We start from the raw sequence: 19,559 nt of genomic DNA on the forward strand, positions 1-19,559 counted from the left end.
AGTTTGTACTCTCAGGGCCCTCACGGGGGTGTCTCTCTGCCTAGAACTATCGGACTCAGGAGACGCAGGTGGCAAACACGCTTCCTCCCCCAGGTCTTTGGTCTGATGTCAGCGTCTGAGTGGAGCCTTCTCTGACCAGCCCCCTCCCATTTAACATGCCAGCCACACCCTCACCCCCACCTCTGATCCATGACACGTGCTTGACGTGTTTTCTTCTGCCCCTTCCCCTTCCACGGCTGGGTCCTGGGTCAAAAAGAGACAGAAAAGGTGGGAGATGGGCCCGGCTTGCCTCTCGGCTTCACATTAGATGGATGAGGCATTTTGCAGATACATGTTTTGTACCCCTCCCCCATCAAAGAGTCTTCGTCAAATTTAGTTGGGTGGGGCATAGTCCCAGAAATGTTTTAAAGTGCCCCCAATGATTCTGATCTGTGTCCTGCACTGAGCACCAGGGCTCTGTATCTTCCCTTTCTGAGGCTGAGATTAGCCCCTGGGAGAGGCAAGGGGATTCTTCTCTGCGTGGGGATGGATCAGGGCTGGTCTGTGACCTGCAGGGGATCGTCGGGTCCAGCTGAGGTGCCCGCTGCTGCTGGGTACGTGAGGGCCTCACCAGGAGGGGAGTGAGATCTGAAGGAAAGTGTGGGAAAACTCACCTGTTGGACTCTGTGTAGGAGTTTATTGCCCCAAATCCCTCCTGGGACAGTGGGCAGCAGAGGACCGTCTGTTACACATGCTGAGGGCTTCCCTGTGTGTGTGGTGGTGACTCAGGAAGGGGGTGTGTTGATTCTGAGCATTAAACAGCATCTTTTCCACTTTCAGGGTCGACTTGAAAGACTCCTATTGCCTGAGGAAGAAGCCCTGAAGAGGAGGGAGAGGAAAGAAAGAGGAGTCTGCAATGGCTCTTTCTCAGGTAAAGTCATATTCTCGGTTGATTCTTCTGTCTGTCCTTCCTGAGATGCCCTTCTTTGGACTCGCTGATCTTGTCTGACTCTGAAGTATCCTGCCTGACACCTGTACATTCACAGCCACCCGGGGCCTTCCCTCAGGGCCTGTCACCTCCACTTAGATCCCGTCTCCCCATGACCCAGTGACCTGGGACTTGAAGAGGCTCCATTGTGGTCATCAAGAGACAACTCTTATTTCAGTAAATTTAAGTGTGTATATGTGTGTGCATGAGTGCATGGATGCTCAAGCGCATGGTTTTTATAAGATACATATCATTATTTCTAAATAGGTTAGGTATGGGAATTCCCTGGCGGTCCAGTGGTTACGACTCCACACTTCCACTGCAAGGGGCACAGGTTCAGTCCCTGGTCGGGGAACTAAGATCCCACAAGCTGCGTGGCGCGGCCAAAAAAATTATAAATAAATAAATAAGTTATATATTATTTAGTTGTTGAAATTATATCATGAGTATTTTTCATTGCATTAAATTTTTTCTACACTATGACATTAATGAGTTAAATAGTTATAAAAAGAGTAACATGTATGTGCGTATGTGTGTGCATATCTGCATGATGACATTTTATGTAGTTCTAGGTTGTTAGCCTTGAACTTGTTTCAAGTTTCCTCAGGGAACCCTCTGTCAGTGTACCTTTGATGCTTTTATATGACTTAAATTCTTTACGTTTAAATTCAGAATCTAAACACCTGGGTTTATATGTTTGTTCTACCATCTTTAGCAGTTTGACCTGAGGCAAATTTCTTAGAATGTCCGTGACACAGCTGTCTCTGCCTTAAGATGGAAGGGACCAGATCTTTTTTTTTTTTAATTGTTTTAAATTTTATATTGGAGTATAGTTGATTAACAATGTTGTGTTAGTTTCAGGTGTACAACAAAGTGATTCAGTTATACATACACAGGTATCTGTTCTTTTTCAAATTCTTTTCCCATTTAGGTGATTACAGAGTATTGGGCAGGGTCGCTTGTGCTATACAGTAGGTTCTTGTTGGTTATCTATTTTATTTTATTTTTTATTTTTTAAAATTTATGTATTTATTTATTTATTTTTGGCTGCGTTGGGTCTTTGTTGCTGTGCACGGGCTTTTCTCTAGTTGCGGCGAGTGGTGGCTACTCTTCGTTGCGGTGCACGGGCTTCTTATTGTGGTGGCCTCTCTTGTTGCGGAGCACGGGCTCTAGGCGCGCAGGCTCAGTGGTTGTGGCACACAGGCTTAGTTGCTCCGCAACATGTGGGATCTTCCTGGACCAGGGCTTGAACCCATGTCCCCTGCATTGGCAGGCGGATTCTCAACCACTGCGCCACCAGGGCAGTCCCTGGTTATCTATTTTAAACATAGCACTGTGTGTATTGTCAATCCCAAACTCCCAATTTATCCCTCCCCACCCCTGACCAGATCTTTTTATTATGTTTTTTAAAATTTTACTTATTTATATATTTTAAAAGTAATTTTTATTGGAGTATAGTTGATTTACAATGTTGTGTTAGTTTCAGGTGTGCAGCAAAGTGAATCAGTTATACATATACATATATCCGTTCTTTTTCAGATTCTTTTCCCGTATAGGTTATTACAGACTGTTGAGTAAAGTTCCCTGTGCTATACAGTAGGTCCTTGTTGGCTGTCTATTTTATATGCAGTAGTGTGTGTATGTTAATCCCAAACTCCTAATTTATCCCCACCCCTACACCCCCTTTCCCCTTTGGTAACCATAAGTTTGTTTTCTATGTCTGTGAGTCTGTTTCTGTTTTGTTTATTTATTTATTTTAATATTTTAATTTTTTTTAGAATATAGTTGATTTACAATGTTGTGTTACTTTCAGGTGTGCAGAAAAGTGAATCGGTTATACATGTATCCACTCTTTTTTAGATTCTTTTCAAATTTTATTTTAATTTTTTAAATTAATTTTTATTGGAGTAGAGTTGGTTTACAATGTTGTGTTAGTTTCTACTGTACAGCAAATGAATCAGCTATACGTATACATATATCCCCTCTTTCTTGGACTTCCTTCTCATTTAGGTCACCACAGTGTATTAAGTAGAGTTTCCTGTGCTATACAGTATGTTCTCATTAGTTATCCATTTTATAAGTAGTATCAATAGTGTATATGTGTTAATCCCAATCTCCCAATTCCTCCCACTCCCCCCCTTTTCCCCCTTGGTATCCATACATTTATTTTCTACATCTGTGTCCCTATTTCTGCTTTGCAAATAAGATTATCTATACCATTTTTCCAGATTCCACATATATACATTAATATATGATGCTTGTTTTTCTCTTTCTGACTTACTTCACGCTGTATGACAGTCTCTAGGTCCATCCATGTTCTCTACAAGTGACCCAATTTCGTTCCTTTTTATGGCTGAGTAATATCCCATTGTATATATGTACCACATCTTCTTTATCCATTCCTCTGTTGATGGACATTTAGGTTGCTTTCATGTCCTGGCCGTTGTAAATAGTGCTGCTATGAGCACTGGGGTGCTTGTATCCTTTTGAATTTTGGTTTTCTCAGGGTATATGCCCAGTAGTGGGATCGCTGGGTCAGATATTTTTAAATTTGGTATTACGTTATTATACAGGTTAGTACATGCAAAGCATTTAGAGGAATGCGTAGCACATGAGAAGTGTTCAAACACTTTTTGAGATTACTGTTGCTGTCATCACAGTTTCTTTAAAGCCACTATAGACATTGTCATCTTTGAAGATGTCATTCCTGCTCTTGTTCCTCTAGACATTGAATATAACTTGGTGTGTGGAGCATGTCTCACATTTCTATACAGATAATCCTGTGTTGATTGTGTGTGTGTGTTTCTTGTATTGTCCACAAAAATGGGAAGTCCACACTGATTTAGAGGCTATCATAACTTCTTATGGAAAAGTGTAATAAAGCAAAATTAGGGACACATAACTTGCTCAAAAATACCGTAAGTGGGGCTTCCCTGGTGGCGCAGTGGTTGAGAGTCCGCCAGCCGATGCAGGGGACACGGGTTTGTGCCCCGGTCCGGGAGGATCCCACATGCCACGGAGCAGCTGGGCCCTTGAGCCATGGCCGCTGAGCCTGCGCGTCCGGAGCCTGTGTTCCTCAATGGGAGAGGTCACAACAGTGAGAGGCCCGCGTACCACAAAAAAAAAAAAAAAAAAAAAAAAAAAAAAATACCATAAGTGGATCTGTAACAATACTCACTTCAGTCGAATCGATCCTTTCCCCTCTCTCTCCTCTTCTCATTTTGTGTGAAAATAAGGACTCTTCTCATGGCCCATTGGTGAAATGTGTTTTCATTTCAGGCACAGTTGACATTCAAGGATGTGGCCATAGAATTCTCTCAGGAGGAGTGGGAATGCCTGGACCCTGCTCAGAGGGCCTTGTACAGGGACGTGATGTTGGAGACCTACGGGAACCTGCTCTCCCTGGGTGAGGATAACTTCCCTCCAGAAGTCGGGACCTGTCCTTGGGTATCTTTGCCTTTTCCCTTATGTGCCTCTTGGGAGGCCCTGCATTGCCTGCCTGAGATCAAAGCCCTGTTGACTCAGAAATGAAAAGCTTCATAATGTAGCATGAGGACTTTGAACTTGTCCTTTCTTCATATGATCTTCCCATTTCATGATCAAGGGTGATTCCAGAGCTTAACTATGCATAAAATCTTATGGCAAACTTAAAATATCCAGGTCCCTCTTTTCTACCCCTGTGCTTTTGATTCACTAGTCCTTGGAAGAGAGCTAGATGTCTGCATATTATACTACGCTCTGTGCATTCAGAAGGAGACAATCAGTGGGTGAATTTTTGAAATTGTTTGTTTAGCTTTATTGAGGTATAGTTGTCAAATAAAATTGTAATATATTTAAAGTGTACAACGCGATGATTTGATATACATATACATTGTGAAAGGATTCCCATCAACTTAATTAACATGTTACCTCACATACTTATTTTTTTTCTTGGGGAGAACACTTAAGTTCTACTCTCGTAGCACATTTCAGTTTTATAGTATTATCCACTATAGTCATCACATTTTATGTGAAATGTTCACACCTTATTCATCTTATGACGGCAACTGTGTGCCCTTTTATCAGCCTTTCCCCATTTCCATAACCCCCAGCCCCGGGCAGCAGTTATTCTACTCTGTGTTTCTAGACCTGGTTTCTTCCCTCATCATTGTACTCCCTCCCATTGATTGACTGATTGATGGCTGCGCCGGGTCTTAGTTGTGGCATGCGGGCTCCTTAGTTGCGGCATGCGTGCGGGATCTAGTTCCCTGACCTGGGATCGAACCCAGGCCCTCTGCATTGGGAGCGCAGAGTCTTACCCGCTGGACCGCCAGGGAAGCCCCTGCACTCCCTCCCTTTTAGATCTCTTCCTTTTTGCCCCATGTCCTATAGTTAAGAATGGGACAATATTATGTTACTTGCTAAGTCAGTTTCTCTTTTTTCCTAAGTCAACGTTTTAAGTGTCCGAATGCATTTATCTTCCCACAGATTGGCAAGTACACACACTGCCCACATGCCCATTACTTCCTAGCCTCTACGCTTTTTAACGTTTTTTTATTCGCTTTTTTTTATGAAGTGTACTTGATTTACAGTGTGTTAGTGTTTGCTGTTCAGCAGAGTGATTGTCATATATATATATATATATATATATATATACACACACACACACACATTCTTTTTCACATTGTTTTCCATTATGGTTTACCCCAGGTTATTGAATATAGTTCCCTTGCTTATTTTTCAAAACACATTGTTTTCTTAGTTTTGAGAGTTCTTTGTATAACCTGGACACAAGTCCATGCTGAGATATCTATCGTGCAAATATTTTCCCCTAGTCTCTAGCTGGTGTTTTCATTTTCTTGACAGTGTCTTTTTAAAAAAACTTTAAAAAAATTGAGGTATACTTGGGAATTCCCTGAAGGTCCAGTGGTTATGACTCTGCACTCTCAGTGCTGAGGGCCCAGGTTCAATCCCTGGTCAGGGAACTAAGATCTCGCAAGCCGCTTGGCCAAAAAAAAAAAAAAAAAAATTGAAGTATAGCTGATTTACAGTGTGGTGTTAGTTTCTGCTGCACGGCAGAGTGATTCAGTTATACCTATATATACATCCTTTTTTATATTCTTTTCCATTATGATTTATCACACAATATTGAATATAGTTCCCTGTGCTGTACAGTAAGAATTTGTTGTCTGTTCATTCTGTATATAGTAGTTTGCATCTGCTAATCCCAAACTCCCAATCCATATCTCCCCCGCTCACCCTCCCTCTTGGCAACCACACGTCTGTGAGTCTGTTTCTGTTTCATTTGTGCCTTTTTTTTTTTTTTTTTTCCGTGTGGCTTGCAGGATCTTAGTTCCCCCACCAGCGATGGAACCCTCACCCTCAGCAGTGAAAGCACAGAGTCCTAACCACTGGACCGCCAGGGTAGTCCCATGTGCCGTATTTTAGATTCCACTTATGAGTGATATCACATGGTGTTTGTCTTTCTCTTTCAAAAAGTCAGTAGTCTTAACGTAAATTTCAGTTCTCGTTTTGTGTTGGTTCTGGAACAGAAGCCCTTGCTTTTTTTTGTCTTCAGAAAGATTTGTTGAGAATTTCACAAACAATAGTTTCGTATAATTGCGGTTGCTTATTACTTATACCCTGGTTTTATCATAGCTTACTAGAATGTTTTATTTACTAATTTTCTTTTTTTTAATTGAAGTATAGTTGATTTACAATGTTGTGTTAATTACTGCTGTCCAGAAGAGTGACTGTTATACCTACACACATATACATTCTTTTCCATATTCTTTTCCATCATGTTTTATCACTGTTTGCTAATTTTCATTATGATTTATAGATGATGGCTTTTCAGTGGGTATTATGCAGCATAACTGACTCACATCACTGGTTAGTGTTGCAGAATGGCCATTCTGAGTGAATATAGTTCTACGACTTTTATAACTGGTATTCAGAGAATTACTGTATTTTTATAACATTGTTTTATTAAACTTCATTTCCACTTCTAAATTGCCATTTATTTATATTACTTATTAGTTAAAATTATGGCTTATTTACCATTAGAGTACTGTGCTTTAGCATTTATTGGTGTGCGATCGATATGCAGTCAATATGTGTAATACCTTTATCTCTTCAAATCTGAAACCGCCATATGTTTTCTGTGAAGTGGTATGTGCTTTGGTGTCGTGGTACAAAAATACCCCTTCTTTCAGGGCTAACATGGGTACACTATGGGTGTTTCAGCCATTGATTGTTTAAAGTAGGCTTCCCTAAAATTAATTTGAAATACATGTAATTACCCTTTCTCTCTCTTTTTTTTTTTCCCTAATTTATTCATTTTTGGCTGCGTTGGGTCTTCGTTGCTGCACGTGGGCTTTCTCTAGTTGCGGTGAGCAGGGGCTATTCGTTGCGGTGCGCAGGCTTCTCATTGTGGTGGCTTCTCTTGTTGTGGAGCATGGGCTCTAGGCACGTGGGCTTCAGTAGTTGTGGCACATGGGCTCAGTAGCTGTGGCTCGTGGGCTCTAGAATGCAGGCTCAGTAGTTGTGGTGCATGGGCTTAGTTGCTCTGTGGCATGTGGGATCTTCCCGGACCAGGAATCGAACCATGTCCCCTGCATTGGCAGGTGGCTTCGTAACCACTGCGCCACCAGGGAAATCCCACCCTTTCTTTATGAAAGAATCTCATTCTCTTTGTGTTCCTAAAATCTGAAGATCATGGTTGCAACATTTCTTAACTGTTCAAAATATATAGTACTTCTGATACAATATTATGTTCTTCAATATGAAATATTTCTTTCCAAACTGTAATTAATAGGAGACATACTATTCTTTATTTCTTGTAGATACCTCTCTTAAATGTGTGATCAAGGAATCCGCACCAAAAGAGAACAGTCATACAGGGGAAGTGTTGCAAACAGTGTTGGAAAGACATGAAAGCTGTGAGACTGAGGACCATGGCTATAGGGAAATCCAGAAAAATATGCATGACTTTGAGTACCAGTGGAGAAGTGACAAAAGAAATTACAGAGGAGTGCCTGTCACCCATAAAAAAAATCTCACTGGTAGAAGAGATCAACATGGTAGAAGAGATGAAGGAAACAAGCCTATTGAAAACAGGCTCAGACTAAGCTTTCAGTCACATCTGGCCGAACTGCAGATATTTCCAACTGAAGGGCAATTTTATGAGTATCATCAAGTTGAGAAGTCTAACAACAGTGGTTCCTCATTTTCAGTACTTCAGAGAATTCTTCCGAGTGTCCAAACCAACATTTTTAATGAATATGGGAATGATTTCTGGCATTCTTCATTACTCACAGAAGACCAGAAAGCATACATTAGGGAAAAACCTTACAAATGTGATGAGTATGACAGAGCAGTTAATCATGGCTCACAACTCACTAACCATCAGGTAATCCACACAGGTGTGAAACCTTACAAATGTAATGTATGTGGCAAAGCCTTTAATCAGAGCTCACATCTCACTAGACATCAAAGAATCCACACAAGAGGGAAACATCACAAGTGTGAGGAATGTGGTAAGGGCTTCAGTTACAGTTCACACCTTCTACGTCATCGCAGAATTCATACCGGAGAGAAACCCTACCAGTGTAGCGAGTGTGACAAAGCCTTTAGTGTGTATTCAAGTCTTATTTATCATCAGGTTGTCCATACTAGAGAGAAACCGTACAAATGTAATGAGTGTGGCAAAGTCTTTAGTCAGAGTTCAAGCCTTACTAATCATCGCAGGATTCATACTGGAGAGAAACCATACAAATGTAATAAATGTGGCAAAGCCTTTAATCAGAGCTCCCACCTCACTCGACATCAGGTCATGCACACTGGAGAGAAACCCTACAAATGTAGTGAGTGTGGGAAGGTCTTCACTCAAAATTCAAGCCTCGTAAGTCATCGGAGAATTCATACTGGGGAGAAGCCGTACAAATGCAACGAGTGCGGCAAAGCATTTGGTGTGTATTCAAGTCTTACTTATCATCAGGTCACCCATACTAGAGAGAAACCTTACAAATGTAATGAGTGTGGCAAGGTCTTCAGTCAGAGTTCAAGCCTTCCTAGTCATCGCCGGATTCATACCGGAGAGAAACCTTACAAATGTAATCAGTGCGGCAAATCCTTTATTCATTGCTCAAACTTCAACAGACATAAGAAAATCCACACTGGAGAGAAACCTTACCAATGCAGTGAGTGTGGCAAGGTCTTCACTCAAAACTCAAGCCTCATAAGTCATCGGAGAATTCATGCTAGAGAGTAACCTGAGCGATGTAACGAGTGTGGCAAAATAACACAAGTTCAAGCATGGATTGACCCCAGAGAGTCCACGCTAAAGGGAAATTACATCAGTGTAACATATAGGACAGAGGACTTGTACAGACTTCACAACTCACTAGACATCAGAATATACATCTTTGATGAAGCTGCAAGATTGTAACGTGTGTATAAAGGCTCTTATCTGTAGATCAAAACTACAGAACATCGCCAGATTCCTACTGGAGAGCAGCTTTACAAATGTAATGAATGTGGGAAGGCTTTTTATTAAACATTCATGGCTTTGATGTCATGAGAGGATTTATACCTGAGAGAAACCAGGGAAATTTTTTTTTTTTTTTTTTTTAGGTACACGGGCGTCTCACTGTTGTGGCGCGCAGGCTCCGGACACGCAGGCTCAGCGGCCATGGCTCACGGGCCCAGCCGCTCCGCGACACGTGGGATCTTCCCAGACTGGGGCACGAACCCGTGTCCCCTGCATCGGCAGGCGGCCTCCCAACCACTGCACCACCAGGGAAGCCCAGGGAAATTTACTGAATGTGGAAAGGCCTTTAGGCAACAGTGTCCCCTCAGGATTCACCAAAGAATTCATAATGGAAAGAAGCCTTACAAAAGTAATGAATATTTAAAATTTCTTCAAGACTTTTCACGACAGAGTCCACATCAGAGCATTCACATGAGGAATAACTAAGTCTCAAGTTTAGTCTGAAATATTGCATACTGCAGAATAAAATTAAAAGTCAAAATATGTTAAAACTTAGGTAGATATATAGATAGGTCCTGAGGATGTTATCCTATGGTTTCTTTTCTAAATCTCTTATAGTTTAAAGTAGTATGGTTTTACATTTCACGTTTAAAGCTATGACCAATTTTGAGCTAATATTTGTACAGGTGTGAAGTTTTGGTGGAGATTCTTTCATTTTTTTTTTCCTAGTATGGAAGATCAGTTGATGTGGTGTAATTTTTTCAGATTCTTGCTTCATTCAGTTTTTTTGGTACCTTTGTCAAAACTCAGTTGCAAGTAATTGTGTGGGGCTATTTCTGGGTTCTCTGTTTTGTTCCATCGTTCTGTATGTCTCACTCCACAAAATCAGTCTTGATTACTTTTTATCTTATTAGAAGTTTTGAATTGAATGAGTGATTCCAACCAATTTATTCCTCAGATATTTTAGCTATTCTAGTTCCTCTTGCCTTTCCATATAAGTTTTAGAAAAATCTTGTTTGTGCCTACAAAATATCTTGATAGAAAATGCATTAAGCCTGCCTGTCAGTTTGCGATCATTTGACATCATTTCTATGATATGCCTTCCAATAAATGGCTGTAGTATGTCTATTTATTTTTCTGATCTTTTGTTTCTTTCACCAGTATTTTATAGATTTCAGCATCAAAATCCCGTCAACGTTTTGTTTGATTAACACATTTCTACTTTTTCTTTTTTGAATAATCGGACATGTTATTTTTAACTTGTTCCCATGTGTTAATTGCTACTATATAGAAATACAGTAGATTTTTGAATGTTGATCTTGTATCCTCAGAACTTACTAGTCTCACTTATTCTAGAGGTATTCGTAGATGACTTGGACTTGTCTGTATATATCATTTCATTAGTTTCCTAATGCAGCTTGTTGACGAAAATTCAATTATCTATCAAGAAGGAAAAAAAAAGGGGGATTTTATGCATGCCAAATTGAGGGCTATGATCCAGGAAGCAGATTCTCAGAAAGCTCTGAGAACTGTTCCAGCTGTTAGAGTTCAAGATACAGTCATACACATTTTCGAGACAAAGGATCGTGCATCAAAATGGCATACTGATATTTTACATAAAGTTCACCAAGGATATGTAGTCCAGGTGAGTACATACAACGCGAGCAGCAAGTCACCATGACCCCCTACAGAGTTGGGAAAAAACGCTATTCTTTTAAGAAGTTAAATTGCTAGTGTCAAAAGAAATGAAAAAAATTTGACCTTTCCGGTTGGTTGGGCAGGCACTCCCAACTTTGAGGAGCTGTGGTTAACGTGTAATGCAGATGCACACTGCACATTTGGGAGGGAGGAGGCCCAAACAGAATTTTATGTTAATTTTTTTCTTGTCTTGCCTTAAAATATAAATTTTATTTCATCAGGCGGTAAGAAATTACCACAAACTAGGTGGATTAAAACAATAAAATTTATTCTCTTTCAGTTCAGGTCAGACGTCTAAAATGGGTATGTTAACAGAACTGTAACCCTGACATTCCAGGGAGGAATTTATTTCCTTGCACTTTGCAAATTCTGCAGACTGCTTGTATGCTTTGCCGCTTCGTCCATCGTCAAAGTCAGCCAGGTACCATCTTAGTATCTTTTTATCTCCGTCCTTCCACCACAGTAGCAGCTTCTGTGTGGCCAAGTCCAACTGCATCCTTCTTATTCAACCCCTTCCGATTATACCATGTTTATCGGATAATCCAGGATAATCTCTCATCTCAAGATCCTTAACACTTGAAGGTTACAGGGGTGAGGATGTGGCTGTCATTTGGTGGCGGGAGGTGATTGTTCAACCCACCACCACAATGATACCTCCTGCTGATGGATACACTATTATATCTTCTTTCTGATCTTTATCACTTCTATTTCCTTTTATTCCCTTATTTCATTGGCTGTAACTTCTAATTGCATGTTGACTAACGGTGGTAAGAGCGGACATCCTTGTCTTATCCTCAGTCTCTGGCGGGGAAGCATTCAGTCTTTCACCATTAAGAATGATGTTTGTTGTAAGGTAAGCTTTCTTAGGTGTTCTTTATTGAGTTGAGGAAATTTCCCTCTATTCCTGGTTCTCTGAAAGTTTAAACTGAGTGTTGAATATTGTCAAATGCTTTTTCTGCATCAATTGATAGGATGCTATGATTTTTCCACTGTAATCTGTTGCTACTGTGATTTATGTTGATTGTTTTTTAAACATTAAAACAGCCTTGCATCCCTGGAGTGATCCCCTTTTGGTCATCGTGTACAGTTCTTTCTATATATTGTTTGTTTGTTTGTTTTAAATATTTATTTATTTGGCTGTACCAGGTCTTAGTTGCGGCACACGGGATCTTCAGTTGCAACATGTGGGATCTAGTTCCCTGACCAGGGATCGAACCTGGGCCCCCTGAATTGGGAGTTTGGAGTCTTAGCCACTGGACCACCAGGGCAGTCCCTCTTTCTATATATTGCTAATTTCTATCACTAATATTTTGTAAGAATTTTTGCATATTTTTTATGTGGGATTTAGTTAGTAGTTATTGCTTTCTTCAAATGCCTTTATTTTTGTTACCATGGTAATAGTAGTCTCAGAAATTGAGTTAAAAAGTATTCATGGTCTATTTTCTGGAAGAAATTGTATACAAATGCTGTTATTCTTCATACATTTGATAGAATTGCCTAGTGTCACCAGCTGAGTCTAGCAATAAGTTTGGGAGGGGCACTTTTTTTGAGGTAAGAACACTTAACATGAGTACTACCATGTACAGTATTGTTAGCTATAGGTAGTATGTCATATCGTAGATCTCCAGAACTTATTTATCTTGTATAACTGAAACTTTGTACCCTTTGAACACCATCTCCCCATTTCCCTCTCCGCTAACCCCTGGCAACCAACATGCTGCTCTGATTCTATGAGTTTGACTATTTTAGGTTCCACATAAAAGTGAGATCATACAGTATTTTTATCCATCTGTCTTGTTTCACTTAGCATAGAGTCCTCCAGGGCTATCCATGTTGTTGAACAATGACAGGATTTCCGTCTTTGTTAAGACTGAATAAGATTGCATTGCATGTTTATAAAACATTTTCTTTATCCATTCTTGTGTTGATGCTCATTTAAGTTGTTTCTATACTTTGATTATTGTGAATAATGCTGCAGTGAACATAGGAGTACTGGTACTTCTTTGAGATCCTGATTTTATTTCCTTTGCAATCCCAGCAGTGGGATTGTTGGGTCATGTGGTAGTTCTGTTTATAATTTTTGGAGAACCCACCATATTGTTTTCTGTAGTGGCTGTACCACTGTTCCCTTTTCTCAAACATCCTTGGCAACATTTGTTATCATTTGTCTCTTCAGGAATCATCTTAGGGACTTCCTCGTGGTGCAGTGGTTAAGAATCCGCCTGCCAATGCAGGGGACATGGGTTCGAGCCCTGGTCCGGGAAGATCCCACATGCCATGGAGCAACTAAGCCCATTCGCCACAACTACTGAGCCTCTCTCTAGAGCCTGCGAGCCACAACTACTGAGCCCATGTGCCACAACTACTGAAGCCCGTGCGCCTAGAGCCCATGCTCCGCAGCAAGGGAAGCCACCACAATGAGAAGCTCGCGCACCACAACAAAGAGTAGCCCCCGCTCTCTGCAACTAGAGAAAGCCCGTGTGCAACACTGAAGACCCAGTGCAGCCAAAAATAAATAAATATATATATATAAATAAATTTATTTATTTGAAAAAATAAATAATAAGCATTCTAACAAGTATGAAATGATATAGCATGGTGGCTTTGATTTGCTTTTCCCTGATTAGTGATGTTGGGTATCTTTTCATATACCTGCTGACCATTTGTATGTCTTCTTTTGAGAAATGTCTGTTTAGGTCCTTTGCCCATTTTTTAATTGGATTATTTGCGGGGGGGGGGGGGGGTGCTTTATTGAGATGAGTTCCTTACATATTTTGGATATTAACCCCCTATCAAATATATGGTTTGCAAATATTTTCTCCCATTCTGCAGATTTCCTTGTCACTCTTTTTTAATTTTATTATCATTTTTAAAATTATTTATTTATTTGGCTGCACCGGTCTTAGTTGCGGCATACAGGATCTTTAGTTGTGGCATGCAGGATCTAGTTCCCTGACCAGGTATTGAACCTGGGCCCCCTGCATTAGGAGCGTGGAGTCTTAGCCACTGCCACCAGGGAAGTCCCTGCCTTTTCACTCTTTTTTTTTTTTATAAATTATTTTATTTATTTGGCTGCGTTGGGTCTTTGTTGCTGCATACAGGCTTTCTCTAGATGCATACAGGCTTTCTCTAGCTGCGGCGAGCGGGGGCTACTCTTTGTTGTGGTGCGCGGGCTTCTCATTGTGGTGGCTTCTCTTGTTGCAGAGCATGAGCTCTAGGTGTGTGGGCTTCAGTAGTTGTGGCACACAGGCTCAGTAGTTGTGGCACGTGGGCTTAGTTGCTCCGCAACACGTGGGATCTTCCCAGACCAGGGTTCGAAACCGTGTCTCCTGCATTGGCAGGTGTATTCTTAACCACTGCGCCAACAGGGAAGTCCCTGCCTTTTCACTCTTGATTGATTCTTTTGCTGTGCAGAAACTTTGTTTGATGTGGTCACATTTGTCTAGTTAGCTTTGTTGTCAAATAAAAAAAAAAATTATTCCACAGGCCGTTGTCAAGAAGCTTTTCCCCTGTTTTCTTCTAGGGGTCTTACAGTTTCAGGTCTGACACTTAAGTATTTAATTCATTTTGATTTGATTTTTTTTTTGTTTTTTTGCTGTGCCATGCAGCATGCGGGATCTTAGTTCCCTGACCAGGGATTGAACCCGTGCCCCCTGCAATGGAAGTGTGGAGCCTTAACCACTGGACCTCCAGGGAAGTCCAGTAGGATCTTTTTTAATGATCAGTGATAGGGTGAGCTGTTTCACTTACAACACTTCTGACAACAAATATATGGGGGTTTTCCCCACGCCAAGCAATTCTCCAGCTCTTTGGACACCAACTGCGTGTCCTACAATTGAATTTTGATACCAACTACTTGGAGTAAGTACAGCCTCCAAAGAATTAAGGACTCAGTTGCACAACACTACCCCCACTTCATATGCCAATCACAAGTCCTAGGCCTCCCATGTTTCTGACCTACTGGCTGTAATGGCTACAAATTCTACTATACGCCTGAGTAGAAGTGATATTCAGAGATCAATTCTCGATTTATTCCTGACCTAAACAGAAATGCTTGTTAACATTTTTTTTTAACGTCTTTTTTGGAGTATAATTGCTTTACAATGGTGTGTTAGTTTCTGCTGTATAACAAAGTGAATCAACCATACACATATATCCCCATATCCCCTCCCTCTTGTGTTTTCCTTCCACCCTCCCTATCCCATCCCTCTAGGTGGTCACAAAGCACCGAGCTGGTCTCCCTGTGCTATGCGGCTGCTTCCCACTAGCCAGCTATTTTACATTTGGTAGTGTATATATGTCCATAACACACTCTCAGCATTTGACCATCAATATAAAGTTCCAGGGCTTCCCTGGTGGCGCAGTGGTTGGGAGTCCGCCTGCCGATGCAGGGGACACAGGTTCGTGCCCCGGTCCGGGAAGATGCCATGTGCCGCAGAGCGGCTGGGCCCGTGAGCCATGGCCGCTGAGCCTGCGCGTCCAGAGCCTGTGCTCTGCAACGGGAGAGGCCACAACAGTGAGAGGCCCGCATACCGCAAAAAAAAAAAAATATATATATATATAAAGTTCTATATTGTTGATGGACACTATCGATCAGATTAATTTTCTTCCTGATCCTATATGCTGGGTGTATGTTTATTTTAAATGTTATTGAAGTATGGATGATTTACAATGTTGTGTTGTAGATTTCTGTAAATGTAACTGAGTGTTGAAATGTTTCAAGTGCTTCTCTGAAGTTATTGGCATAATGGAGGTCAGTGTTCTCATTGTTCACACCACAGCAGGCTGTGTAATACCACATATATTAAAATATCATTTATTACTAGAATAACATCTACTCAGTCACATTGTGTATTTTAATGATCCATTTTGCATCAAACTTTAGAAGTCAAACTGCTTTTTTTTTTGATGTCGTAACATGAGGGATATAATAGCAGTATTACACATCTTCATATCTTCTGTATTGAAAAAGTTTGTAAATGAAGAGAACTGCCAATACCTTGCAAATGTGGGAAATCTTCCTGTAAAACAATCAGTCTTGTTGAATATTTCAAAGTTTTGAGGTTATTTATATTTCTCTTATTTCTAATTCTTCTTAATTCAGTTTTAGTGATCTATATTTGTAGAAATCATTCTTCTCTATTTTCAAATTAATTAATATAAAGTTGTTCTTAGTAATCTCTACAGGTTTTGAAAATATCAATAATCATCTACTATGATTGGTATTGTTCAAGTGTGTCTTTGCGCATTTTATTTTATTATTTTTTTAATAAGTTTATTTTATTTATTTACTTTTGGCTGCGTTGGTTCTTCATTGCTGCACATGGGCTTTCTCTAGTTGCGGTGAGCGGGGGCTACTCTTCCTTGGGGTGCGTGAGCTTCTCATGGTGGCTTCTCTTGTTGTGGAGCACGGGCTCTAGGTGTGCAGGCTTTGGTAGTTGTGGCACATGGGCTCAGTAGTTGTGGTGCATGGGCTTTGTTGCTCCATGGCATGTGGGATCTTCCTGGACCAGGGCTCGACCCCGTGTCCCCTGCATTGGCCGGCAGATTCTTAGCCACTGGGCCACCAGGGAAGCCTTTTGCACATTGTAAAGCCAATATTTCAAAAGAACATTTTGTTATATTTAATATAATTTTTATTTTTGTCTTTTGTTGGGTTTACACTCTACCTTTCTTTAAAAATTCTTGAATTGGGCCCATAGGACATGGATTGTCCAGTGAACTTCTAATATGTGAATTTGCAGCTATCTTATTTCCTCTAAATAATTTTTTTCATTAAATAAATATCACAGGGTTGACATAAGAATTTTCTTATCTTTTCATATACATAAATTCTAATTATCTAAACAAATAGTGACTCTTTAAGGTTTTCAATATTTTAAAATTTCTGAACATACAGTTTTCCAAGTGGTATTATTTGATGATGATAAAATATTATCTTATTAAAAATTTTTTTTAGTGTTTGAGACTTTGTGGTCTAACAACTGCTGAAAAATGTTCTTTATATATATATATATATTTTTTTTTTTTTTGCGGTACGCGGGCCTCTCACTGTTGTGGCCTCTCCCGTTGCGGAGCACAGGCTCCGGATGCGCAGGCTCAGTGGCCATGGCTCACGGGGCCAGCCGCTCCACGGCATGTGGGATCCTCCCGGACCAGGGCACGAACCCGTGTCCCCTGCATTGGCAGGCGCACTCTCACCCACTGCGCCACCAGGGAAGCCCTGTATATATATTTTTGACACAAGTTTGAATATATTGTCCATTTGTTGAAACTCCTTTAGATTTTTTGGATCCTCAAATCTAGCAATCACGAATAAGTGTACATTCTAATCTTTCTATGTGATTGAGGAATTGTCCATTTCCCTCACTTTTTAAAAAAATTATTTTTTATTTTTTTATTTTTTATTTTTATTTATTATTGTTATTATTTTTTGACATCTTTATTGGAGTATAATTGCTTTACAATGATGTGTTAGTTTCTGCTTTATAACAAAGTGAATCAGTTATACCCCCCCACTTTTTGATTCTCCTGTTTTGTTCCCTTGGATCTTTTCCTAGAGAAAAATCCACATAAACAAAAAGGTTATTCACCCACACCCTCCTCGTCTGCTATTCTAGAAATGTGAAGATTCCACCATAGGTATATTTCCTCCGTAGAGGACATGCGAGTCCGAACTGACTCCTGTCTTCCCTCAAACTAATTGCGATATCACTTAATACAAAATATTTCAGCCTCTAAATATCCCAGTACCCGGTTGATATTTTTACTTGTCCATTTCCCATCTTAAAAACATTCTACAATGAGATACCACCTCACATCCATTAGGATGGGTACTATTATTTAAAAAACAACAGAAAATAACAAATGTTGGCAGGGAGGTAGTGAAACTGTAAACCTTATCCATTGTTGGTTGGATTGTGAAATGGTGCAGCTACTTTGGAAAACAAATGGTTCCTCAAAAAGTTAAACCTAGGGGCTTCCCTGGTAGTGCAGTGGTTGGGAATCTGCCTGCCAATGCAGGGGACACGGGTTCGAGCCCTGGTCTGGGAAGATCCCACATGCCGTGGAGCAGCTGGGCCCGTGAGCCACAACTACTGAGCCTGCGTGACTGGAGCCTGTGCTCCACAACAAGAGAGGCTGCGACAGTGAGAGGCCCGCGCACCGCAATGAAGAGTGGCCCCTGCTCGCCGCAACCGGAGAAAGCCCTCGCACAGAAACGAAGACCCAGCACAGCCAAAAATAAATGAATAAATAAATAAATTTAAATTCATTCTATAAAGAAAAAAAAAGTTAAACCTAGAATTAACATATGATCCAAAAATTCTACTTCTGGGTATATACCCCAAATAACTAAGAGAAGAGTCAAAGAGAAATTTGTACAGGCATGTTCAGAGCAACAATAGCCAACATTATTTACAATAGCCAAAAGGTGGACGCAACCAAATGTCCACTGACACACAAAGAGAAACGTGATGTGGTCAACGATAAAATATTATTCAGCCTTAAAAAGGATAGTCTGACATATGCTACAACATGGATGAACCTTGAGGACATTATGCTAAGTGAAATAAGCCAATCGCAAAAGGACAAATACTGTCTGATTCCACTTATATGAGGTACCTAGACCAGTCAAATCTAGAGACAGAAAGTAGAATGGTGGTTGCCAGGGGCCGAGGGAGAGGGCAATAGGGAGTTACTGTTTATTGCATAGAGTTACAGTTTACTAGATAAGAATCGTGGAGATGGGTGGTGGTGATAGTTGCACAACAATATCAAGGTACTTAATGCTGCTGAACTGTACACTTAATAATAGTTAAAATGTTAGATTTTATGTGTATTTCATCACAACTCAAAATATTATTTTAAAAATCCCAAGACATGTGTTTACTTTGTTGCCTTACCTTCATCATTCAGCTGAGTTTTGCCAGAAAATGCAGGAAAAACATATGGCAAATCTCTCCCCATCCAAAAACAACTCAAATAGCAAGGTCTCCTCTTAGGCTTTGAGGTAAAAACACATACTGGACCTTCAGTGTTATGCAGTGTCTGACACCTTATTCCCTCTTCCAGATCCATCCTAGGTATGTGAATAGTCAAAACCAAAGGCTCTTTCTTTCCATAAAGTCTTCTCACATTTCACTGCCTCCTGAGTTCTAGGGACATTTTGATTTATTAGACTGAAATATACATACTCAGAGAAACTTTCTATCATCTCCAAATAATACAGGCCACACTTTTTACAAATTCCTAGACTCAAGTATTATATTGAAACAGCTCATGAAAATGAGATGACATTGCATTTTGCTTAGTAAATAGCTGGTTCAGTGTCTTCCCCAATATATTTTATTTTATTTTTGTGTGTGTGTTAATTAGACCTTTTTATTTTTGCTTTTTTTAAATTTAATTTTTATTTTATATTGG

General features: G+C 40.3%; 1 protein-coding gene and 1 non-coding gene across 2 annotated transcripts in view; both read left to right on the forward strand.

Moving 5' to 3' along the window:
- The first annotated feature begins 895 nt into the window (after positions 1 to 895).
- The window catches only part of LOC103084044 (zinc finger protein 160-like), a 50,901-nt gene continuing 32,237 nt past the window's right edge, over positions 896 to 19,559 (forward strand). The window contains 3 exon segments of the mRNA XM_082931025.1: positions 896 to 910; positions 4,247 to 4,373; positions 7,792 to 9,214. Of these exon segments, the coding sequence (XP_082787151.1) occupies positions 896 to 910; positions 4,247 to 4,373; positions 7,792 to 9,214 (1,565 nt within the window).
- TRNAE-CUC (transfer RNA glutamic acid (anticodon CUC)) lies at positions 5,859 to 5,931 on the forward strand. The gene has a single exon. It is a non-coding gene; the product is annotated as a tRNA-Glu (tRNA).

Source organism: Lipotes vexillifer, unplaced genomic scaffold (genome assembly GCF_000442215.2).
Source record: "Lipotes vexillifer unplaced genomic scaffold, Lipotes_vexillifer_v1.1 scaffold1665, whole genome shotgun sequence".
NCBI classification, from domain to species: Eukaryota; Metazoa; Chordata; class Mammalia; order Artiodactyla; family Lipotidae; genus Lipotes; species Lipotes vexillifer.